The sequence below is a fragment of the Saimiri boliviensis genome, chromosome 4 (assembly GCF_048565385.1).
Source record: "Saimiri boliviensis isolate mSaiBol1 chromosome 4, mSaiBol1.pri, whole genome shotgun sequence".
Taxonomy (NCBI): domain Eukaryota; kingdom Metazoa; phylum Chordata; class Mammalia; order Primates; family Cebidae; genus Saimiri; species Saimiri boliviensis.
This window is the reverse complement of record NC_133452.1, coordinates 139,033,298-139,044,267: the sequence shown is the minus strand read 5'-3', so window position 1 is coordinate 139,044,267 and position 10,970 is coordinate 139,033,298. Positions and strand designations below refer to the sequence as shown.

General features: G+C 35.7%; 1 protein-coding gene across 3 annotated transcripts in view; it reads left to right on the top strand.

Annotated features, from left to right (window-relative positions):
• EXOC2 (exocyst complex component 2) overlaps positions 1-10,970 on the top strand; it is a 216,493-nt gene that overhangs the window by 49,321 nt on the left and 156,202 nt on the right. For 2 of the 3 annotated variants that reach the window (XM_039462698.2, XM_074398378.1), the window contains exon 2: positions 7,610-7,770. In XM_039462698.2, the coding sequence (XP_039318632.2) occupies positions 7,653-7,770 (118 nt within the window). In that variant the 5' untranslated portion in view covers positions 7,610-7,652. Of the gene's footprint in view, positions 1-1,135; positions 2,493-7,609; positions 7,771-10,970 lie in introns of those variants that run through there. The other variant, XM_074398379.1, reaches the window with a different exon arrangement.

Below are 10,970 nucleotides of genomic sequence, written 5' to 3'. Positions count from 1 at the left end.
TCCCTCCTCCCTTCCTCTTTCCCCTCTCTTCTTCCTTCTCTCTCCTCTCTCTCATTCCCTCCCTCCCTTCCTTCCCTCCTTCCCTCCTTCCCTCCTTCCTTCCTTCCCTCCCTCCTTCCTTCCCTCCCTCCCTCCCTCCCTCCCTCCCTCCCTCCCTCCCTCCTTCCTTCCTTCCTTCCTTCCTTCCTTCCTTCCTTCCTTCCTTCCTTCCTCCCTTCCTCCCTTCCTCCCTTCCTCCCTTCCTCCCTTCCTCCCTTCCTCCCTTCCTCCCTTCCTTCCTCTCTGGTAATGGACAGGACATAAGTGTATAGTGTGCTTCTTAGGCTAGAATCCAGCATGTAATAACTTGTAGGCTATCTTATATATCTGTGTATATATGTGAAGTTCCCAGTAAGTACTCCCATTCTCCCAACCTTTATCGTTTGCCCATTTGCATTATTTAGTACTTTGTATATTTTTAGTGTTCTTGTGCCAGAGTATAACCTAATAAAAGTTTCTAATTCTTATCTATATTAATTTTCCTTACATGAGTAATAGTAACTATTTTACCTCTTCATCCGTCTGTTTTCTAAGGATAAAATTAGCCTGTGGCCAGGCACAGTGGTGCGGGCCTGTAGTTCTAGCTACTATGGAGGCTGAGGCAAGAGGATTGCTAGAAGTCAGAAGTTGGAGGTAGTGATGAACCCTGGTTGTACCTTTGAATTTCCATGCCACTCTAGCATGGGAAACACAGTGAGGCTCTATCTCTTAAAAAGAAAAGATTTAGGGCCCAGTGCAGTGGCTCATGCTTGTAATCCCAACACATTGGGAGGCTGAGGTGGACAGATTTCTTGAGCCTAGGAATTTGAGACCAGCCTGGACAACAGAGCAAGACACCGTCTCTGTTAACAAAAATACAAAAATTAGGTTAGGTAGGCATGGTGGTGCATGCCTGTGGTCCCAGCTACATGTAAGGCTGAGGTGGGAGGATTACTTGAGCTCAAGAGTTTGAAGCTGCAGTGAGCTGTGATCATGCCACTGCACTCCAGACTGGTTGACAGAGGGAGACCTTGTCTCAAAATAATAATAACAATAATAATTTTTAAAAGTTTGTGGTATGTGCTTTTCATTTTATTCCTTAGTGCTTTCTTGATTGTCTTAAATGGCTACGAAGTTAAAAGATTGTATATTGCTTTAGTTAAACAAATGACGTTTATAACAGGCAAAGTCAAACTTTTGTTAACCTCTGTTTAGTGTATTTATGTAAGAAAGACCTTATGACATATTTTTTATGCCGTTGTTTTATGACATTTGGAATATTTGTGGGGAAAATTTGTGGATAATGACAGCTGTAGACTAGAGGGTTCCTTTAAGCTCAAGGGAGTCTGGCATGGGTTGTCAAACTGAAAATGTTCAGAAACTGAATTCTGTTTCCTCAGAGCCTCAAACTCCATGCTGAGAGTGATAAGAAGTTATTTCATTTATTTGTGATTTTAAACGTAAGAGCATTACCTATTGGTACAAACATATCAATAAACATAACATACTACCATGAAGTATGTTTTTAACTGAAGACAGGTTGAGAAGAGACATCTCTTCCTATAGTTCATTTCACAAATTATTGAGTGTATATTATATTGCAGACACTGTTGTATGTGCTATGGATACTGCAGTGTGAGAAGCAGGTATGTTCTTACATTTGTAAATTAAATGACAGATCTTCCTGGCATAATGGTTTGTTCTGGTTTGGGCATATATAGGTAATTCTTCCTGTAAGGAAATAGGATTGTTGCAAACGAACCAGTGTAATGCATGCTGGGTTTTCAACTGTCTCTGCTTTGTACATCCGAAGAGATTTTAAACGTAAGAGCATTACCTGTACCCTTCAGTCACAAATAAGAAAATAGATCAGACTTTTTGATTCATCACTCTGCCTGGTGGCCCAGTCATTACCTTTTACTACCAGACACTACTTTTAGTTGGACAACTTTTAAGGGTAACATAGTTAAGATTAAGAGCCCTGTGTAAATGACCTCAAAATGGATTTGAAATAGTGGGAGTAAATTGGAATTGCCCTGTCCTAGTGTTTTAGTTTTGCTTTCTTTGAGACCACAGGTATTCTAATTGCAGTTATGTTTCACACCAGAGTCAGCCAGAGCCCCAGTCACTGGAGAAACAATGAAGGTTCTTACAACGTGAGCGGTCACATTCACAAATGACCTCATAGGACATACGGTGGTATAAAAAGAAGAGGTATTAGACTCTTAGAAATCAGAACGCCAAGGATCTGCTCTGTTTGACAACTTGTTGGTGTGTGCTCTTGAAAAAGACATTCAATACCTCTAGGACAGTTTTTTCAGGTGAAGAGACTAGATACGAGTTGGGTCAGGTCTCTTTCGGCTCTGATTCTGTGAAATACTAGTGTGTTCCCTACTGATAATCAAACCCACCAAGGATCTCTTGACAGTCTGATGTTTCTGCTAATCATCTTTTCAGTAATACTAATGTCAATGGTAAGTATTATTTTTATTAAGTCTTTATACTACTGTTTTTCTGGAAACAAGGAGAGCAGCATATTTCTACTTAAAAATTTGGTTCTTTATGTGATCTAGACCAGAATCTGAAAGCACTTTCTTATAACCACATGCTTATTTAATTTGTGCTGTAATCCTGAGGACATAGTTTAATAGCGCCAAGAAGATAATTAAATCACCACTCAGTGGCTGTCTACTTTTCCATGCCAATTGAGGAAAGTATTTTCCTCTCAGAAATTGGTTTGTAGGCATTAATTAATGAGATGGGTTAATTATCCACATTTTCCTTAGTATTTGCTTTCCCTACAGTGTCTTTGGGGCACAGTGGTATCTGTATATTAAAGCAATTGCTGAAACTTTGTGTTGAAATATGCCTTTGCTGTCTTATAATTTTTTATTAATATGTTACCATACTAAGTCTCATGTTTATCAGTATATAATAGTTTTGTAGCACATTTGCAAAACAAGCTTTCCACACTTTTGTCTACATTTAAAAGCATGTTTAAAGAGGTAAGCATTCCAGTAAAATTATATTCTAAAACATATAATTTTATATAAACTTTTAACTATTAAAGCTCCTAGTATGTCTATTTAATATCAGTTTATTTATTGCTTATTTGTGCATTTCCTAATGTCAAATGTGAAAATAAATGTTTATCTTTCAATTTTCAGGCACAATGAGCCTAATATGTTGTTCAGCAGTATAATGTTAATGTGGGATGTGTTTATGTTTAATTTCAAAATATTACCAAAGTATTATATTTGATAACTTATTTTGATATAACTTCAGAGTTATAGAAAACTTTCCAGAATAGTAAAAGCAACTCCTATGAACTGCTTATTTCCTTTATTTTGGTAAATAGTAACTCCAGTAAGCCCTTTAACCACACCCACTGGCTGTTTCCTTTTTGCCCCAATTTCTGTACTATGCTGTCCATCTGTCTGCATATGTTTTTGTGAACCATTTGAAAGTAGGATGCAGCATCATTCCTTTACTCCTAAATACTTTTAAGTATGTAGTTACTAAGACCAAGGACATTCTCTTATATTATAGCACAGTTTCCAAAATCAGGAAGTTTATTATTGGTACCATACTATCTAATCCAAAGTTGCAACAGACAAACATGAGGAGCTTTCTTGATATGAATCACTGAGAAGGATCTGTGAAGTCCCTGTCAAAATTACACAACCCAAGTCAAATCAATGAGCATGATCACACAAAGCCAAATTGATAGGCATTCCATAAAATAACCTGTACTCTTTGAAAATGTCAAGGTCAAGAAAATACTAATTTTTGGTGCTCAGATGGTCTGTTTTGGACAGTGGGCACTGCTTCAGTCTGCCTCTGTGGCCCTTTGACACATACTTCCTTACTGGTACAGAAGGATCTTTCAGACTTGACTTGTCTTTGCCCTGCCTCAGCCCTGCAATCAGGCATTTCTCCAAGGACTCTGGTTACTTTGTTGAATAATGGTATTTGGGAGTCAGATATGCTCATCGCTACTGTCATAATATTGCTTCTAGCCTCTCTCAATGTACAAAGCTAGAAAATACACACTTGCACACACACACAAATCTACCAAATGTATACATCTATTTATCACATATACTAAAAACTGAGTTCATATATCTTCTCTTGTGAAGAGTCTCCTCAGATCTTTTGCTAATTAAAAAAAAATTGGGCTGCTTCTTTTGTTATCACATTGCAAAAGTTCTTTATATGTTGTTTGTATTAAGTCCTTTATCTTTTTGTATCTATTGTGAATATTTCCTTCTAGGCAGTAGTTGCCTATTTATTTTCTCTTGATAAGCAGAAGATTTAATTTGGGTGAAGTCAGAAAATGTAGTAGTTTTCATTGTACAGTTATTTTTTTTCATATTGAACACAAGTCTACCTACACACAGGTAATGGAGATACTCTCTTATGTTATCCTCTTTATAGTTTACAAATACAGGTTTTAATGAGACATTTCGAAATAATTTTTGTAAGTGATGTGAGCTTGCAGTTAACATCTCTCTCTCTCTCTCTCTCTCTCTCTCTCTCTCTTTTTTTTTTTATGTAGCTATCCAGTTATTTCAACATCATTTAAAATACTTTGCTTTCCCAGTGAATTACTTTGGTGCCTCTGTCAAAACTCATATAATCATGTGTATTTGTTTCTGGATTCTATTCTACTTCATTCGTCCATTAGTTTATCCTAATGTCAAGAACACTGTCTTGATTACTGTAGATTTGTAATAAGTCTTGAAGTCACATATTGTAAGTGTTAAAACATTTTTCCTCCTCCTAAAATTGTTTTGGCTCTTCTAGGTCCTTTGACTATCTATTGAAATTTTAGAATGACTGTGACAATATCTCTACCTAAGCTTGCATGAATTTATAGATCACTTGGGGAGAATTGATATTTTAACAACATTGAGTCCTCTGATCCATGATCATGATATAGATCTTCACCTATTTAGGTCTTTATTTTCTCTCTGCAATGTATTTTAGTTTTTAATGTAGAAGTCTTGTACATTTCTCTTATTAGTTGTATTTTTAGGTATTTTATAATGGTATTTTCTTTTCTTTTTCTTTTTCTTTTTTTTTTTTTTTTTTGAGACAGAGTCTTGCTCTGTCATGAGGCTCCAGGCTGGAGTGCAGTGGCGCAATCTTGGCTTACTGCAACCTCTGCCTCCTGGGTTCAAGCAATTCTGCCTCAGCCTCTCCAGTAGCTGGGACTACAGGAACACACCACCACACCCAGCTAATTTTTGTATGTTGTAGTAGAGACAGGGTTTCACCATGTTGGCCAGGTTGGTCTCGATCTCTTGACCTCGTGATCTGCCCGCCTTGGCCTCCCAAAATGCTGGGATTACAGGTGTGAGCCACGGTGCCTGGCCTATAATGGCATTTTCAAAATGAATTTTAAAAATTTTCTAATCATTTAAATAACTGATTTTCATATATTGACCATGAATTCTAGGACTTTGCTAAATTCATATATTAGTGCTATTAGTTGCTTAGTAGATTTCTTAGGATTTTCTGTATAAGCAATCATGGCATCTACATGATTGCTTACTACATGATATTTACTTCTTCCTTTGCCATCTTTCTGCTTTTTATTTCTTTAATTCACCCTATTGCACTGCTAGAACCTCTAGGACAGTGTTGAATAGAAAAGGAAAGAGAGACATCTTTTCTATGTTTCTGGTCTAAAGGGGGACAGTATTCTGCATTTAATGGATGATCACTTAACATGCATTAAGTAGGATGTTAGGTGATCCTCCCCACTCAAATACTTCTTTATTTGATTGAGGAGATGCTCTCTAGTCTTAGTTTGTTGAGGGTTTTTAATCATGAATAGTTTTTAGTCATGAATTTTGTCAAAGGCTTCTTTGGTATCTATTTACAGTAATAGTTTTTTTCTTTTCATATGGTAATTCACAGTGATCGATGTTTTAAAAACCGGGCTTGCGTTGTTGGAATAAACTCTACTTGATCATGATGTCTTCCTCTTTTGCTTTCTGAAATAATTTATATAGGCTTGATACTTCTTCCTTAAGTTTTTCATGGAAATCCATCTGTGAAGCCATCTACATTTGAGTTTTCTTTGTAGGAAAGTTTTGATGATGAATTCTATTTATTTAATATTTATGAAGATACTGAGATTTTCTATTTCATCTTGTTTAGTTTTGGTAACTTGTCTTTCAAGGAATTTATTTCATCTAAGTTGTAAAATTTATTAGTATAAAGCTGTTCATCTTTCTTTATTAATATTTAAATGTCTTTAATATCTATGGTTATTTCCTCTTTCATTACTGAAATTGATAATTTCTGTTACATTTCTAGAGAGATTTTTGAGACATCAATTTATTTATTATTGGTGAAGAACTTTTGGCTTTAATTTTTTTTCAAATTCTTTTTATTTATTAGTTTCTACTTTTTTTTTTTTTCTAAAGATAGAAACATAGATTCTTAATTTTAAACATTTTTTCTCTAGTGTAAGATTTTAAGGCACTGCTTTGGTAGCATTCCATAAATTTTGATGTATATTTCTTATCGTTTCAAAATATTTTCTTTCCCTCTTAATTTCTACTTTGAATGTTGGGTTATTTAGAAGTATATTAATTTCCAAATACTTGGATACTTTTCTGGATATTGTATTGCTATTGCTAACTTAATTCCTTTGTTGTCCTTGGAATTTTGGTCTTTGGAATTGCCTGTGACTTATTTTGTGGCTCAGCATATGGTCTATCTTGGTGAACATTCCATATTTTTGTTGCTGTTGTTTTTAATCTAGTTGTTATTAATATTAAAAGGCAATATTAAAATCTCAAACCATTATTATGTATTTCTCTCTCTCAGTCAGTTTTTGTTTAATGTGTTTTGAAGCTCTTTTATTCAGTGCATACAGTTTTAATTGTTACATTTTTCTGATGAATTTGTCCTTTCATCTTTATAAACTCTCCTACCAAATTGCTTTGTGTTGATTTGTGCATATTAAAAAAGTTACTATACTATATAAATACAAAAGTAAAGTGAAATTCAGTACACTTACAGGAGTGTAAATATGTTTTCAATGTTATGAGTATAGTTAATCAGAATATCTCCCTTAAGCCCTGAGCATAGAACAGTAGAACAGTTCCTGGTATCAATTTAGGATTCAGCAGAGGTAGTCATGGAGCTACATAGCGACATTCGTTTCTCTCTGCCCTTGTGCTGAAAGTTTCTAGAACCCAGGGCTTAGGTCTCTGTTATTCTTATGTCTTTCTCACAATACTAACCGGAGTGTCCTACTAAGGGGGGGTCAGAAAATAATACCCTAAAATATGGTGCGTTGACATTCTGAGCTAAGGAAACAGCCTTAAGGTCTCTCCCCACCCTCCTTCTGTCTCTCCCAAAGCACAGGATGAGGCTGTTTTTCTGAACATAATGTTACTAAACATAATGTTCAGTAGATGTTGGCTGATTGGCTAAATGACCCCTAAAAAATGCAAAACTCTATGTTTAAGAATACTTTTTATATTTTGCTACTCACTGTCTAGCGTTCTTATATTTTTAGTCAGTGCTCATCTCAGCTGGTACTAATCCTTTTTTCTTTCTCTTTTAACAGATTACTTCTGTAACAAGATCACCAGTTTCCTCCACAAAGCACAATGTCTCGATCACGACAACCCCCACTTGTGACCGGCATCTCTCCAAATGAAGGGATACCATGGACAAAGGTCACAATCCGGGGAGAAAACCTGGGGACTGGCCCCACTGACCTCATAGGTAAGGGCAGTGGCTCTGTGACGCTCCCTGAAAACTGTATTTTTATGCGGACAATGGAGACAAGATAAGTAATTTTCAAATAGTGAAGGTGATAGAACAAACATCGTTGTGATCTCTACGGAATGCTCCAAAAAGATGAAAGAATTATCTGACTTTCTGATTTTTGTGTGAAAATCATTATTTTGTCAAATCTTGGCTATATTGTTTTTCAAGTCCTTCAGAACATTTCCCAGGCCTGAGATTTGCCCCTGAGTTTTCCTCAGCTTTGATGCCTTGAGTGCCAAAAGAGCCGCTCTTATGTTTTTGCTCCCATTAGTTTTTCTTCCCTTGTCTGACTTGTCTGTTGCTTCTCAAGTACTCTGTGAATGATACCTTTTCTGTTCCTTATTGCTCCTAAAAGCAAGTCTCAGCCCCGTCTTCTGGTGATAGGGGCAGCAGTTGGATCTCTCTTCACGCCACCTAGCAGGCATGTGTCCTCATCGTGATCTGTGGATCCTATCTGGAACAAAGCAAAGTTTAGTTTTTAGAGTCAGTTTATGTTTTTTATCTTTTCTAGCAGAGTTGAAGCTCAATGAATGGTTAGAACACCACACATCCAGTTGGTGTGGTGCAAATATTTTTGGATGCTGGCTTGCGTGGCACATTTTCCCCTTCCCCTTTCTGTGATGTGGAGGCCCTTACTGATTGCTTGTTCTTGAAGCATTTGGGTCTGTCAGTGCATCTCAGCCCTGGCTTTTCTGAAACTCTCTAGAACTTTAAAGGTGAACTATTTGGCCTACTAAGTTTCAGTGTCTAAAGATGGAGCCTAAACATTGTTTCTTAAAATATACATGGGTATTAGGGACAGCCAGGGTAGAGAGTGAGTTTTAAATATAATTTTATGGGCAGTTATGATTACTTGTCTGTGACCTGCTCAGGTGGGTATACCGATGCATTCAGAATGAGCAGAGTCCCCACTATGTGCTACCAAATGTATTTTCTGGCTTCCCTTATAAATTTCTTCTGGACTCAGACATTTTCTTGACTTATTTCTGCACTGATGATGGAATCGTTGGTAAGGTACTTTAAATCACAATTGGAACTTGCTTTTCCTGCATTATGACTACTGGTTGATAGATTGGTTTTTGGCCATTCAGAAAATGTTTAAAAAGAAAAAGTGAATGGGAGCTCAGTACTCTGTTTAGTAACTGAGTTTTGCACTGCCTAGCCAATTCTTTTTGCTACCCTTATGTCTCATGTGATACTGTTTTCTCTAACTATAGTTTTTGATCGTTTAGTAAACATCACTTCAATTTATTCCTGCAAAAATAGTCTTATCTAATCTTATGTCTCGGCTTTTGATAAAGCTCATTCCACATGTTTCTTTACCTAAGTGGAAAAATCAGAATGCATGGCAGTCTACCCATACAGGTGGAGGTTCTGTCTAGAACTTCACTGGCAGTCATTGTGAGCTCCCAAACATGACAGTTAGTAGTCTAAGTAAATTTTAATCTTGTTTTAGCTTCAGGCAACGCTATTCTTATTTGATTAAGTGTGTTTTACTTTTCTAAACCATGCTAGTTCAGCTTTCAGCCTGCCTTATGTATTGCCAAGAAACCATTTTTTAAAAAAGCAAATTTAACCTGCTAAATAATTTAAGTGTTTTTAACTCAGATGATATCTACACTAGCCAAGCAAAACACTATAAAAAGTACTTTACTTGGAATCTATGAGTTACTTTTTTTTTTTCTTAAAAAAATGTGCTATCATGTTTCATGAAGCAGATTTCTTAGCATAACTTAGCAAAATTGTGCTTAAGAAATATATCTTAAGATCTTTTTTCTTTTCGTAACATTTAAAATGATATATTTGAATCTGTGTTTAAACTATGTGCTGATTATTCATTTTTTTTGGAGTAAAAATGCGTAACAGATATTAAATCATAGGAATCTTGAAAGCAGCTATGATCCAATGAATAAACTATTGTTCTAGGGCAGTTTTGTGCCAACATGGACCTTCATGCATGTCATTCAGGTTTGCTCATGTGAACATTGTTTTAATACTTTGTATCTGAAATTTGCTCTTATTTTTTAGTTTTATTCATAAGATAGGTCTCTAGCAAGGAACTTACTTATATTAGGGATGACTTTCTTCTTTTAATGAAGATACTATTCGTATTTTTACATTGCTCCCTGACATTAATTACTGAGTTATTCTTCATTCTGAAGTGAGTTAATATTTAAAATCACAAAAATCTGGTATCAAAATACTTAAAAATATTAGGTAGTCTCTTGACCTGGAGTGATAACCAAAATATCTGCTGTTGATAATTACGCAGGTTACAAATTAAAACATTTGTTTAAAAAACATATAGACTGGTTTATAGATGCACAAAATTACTTGAGCAAGTGAACATTGACATATTAGCAGTATTTCTCTTGTGAGGTGGGGTTTGGAGAGGCTTTCAGTCTCAAGTTATTTAAGTTTTTTGTAACAAAAATTATTAGAAAAGATATCAAAAACATGCCTGTTTTGAAAAAAAATTTTGAATAATGAATACATTTAAAAGTGTGTTATTATAATTAAAACATACCAATAGGAACTGTAGTCCCAAAGAAACTTTTTAATGCCATTATTAGACAAAGTTGCAGACATTAGTGAATTATCGGTATTTTATGGAAACCCCTAAAATTCATTATTTCAAGCAATATATCTTTAAAAATGTAGTTGTTTTCATTCCTTTATGATATAACATTCTTACTAAATAGCTTTTTAAGTTGGAACAAAAGATGATTTGACTTTGTCCCTTCATTTTAAAAGTCTGTTTGGCACTGGTTAAAGTCTTTCTGTTCTTTTGGCCCTTTCTGAAAAAGAGCCAAAAGAAAACATTGCAATTGCTAAACCTTACTGCTGAACATTATAGAAAGTTAAATAATGAGAAAAGAAAGTGTGAACTGTCTGCCAGGCATGGTGGCTTACACCTGTAATCCCAGCACTTTGGGAGACTGAGGCAGGCGGATCACTTGAGGCCAGGAGTTTTGAGACCAGCCTGACCAACATGGCAAAACCCGTCTCTTCAAAAAATACCAAAAAAAAAAAAAAAAAAAAAAAATTTAACCAGGCATGGTGGCGAACACCTGTAGTCCCAACTCCTTGGAAGGCTGAGGCTGGAGAATTACTTGAACATAGGAGGTGGAGGTTGCAGTGAGCTGAGATCACAC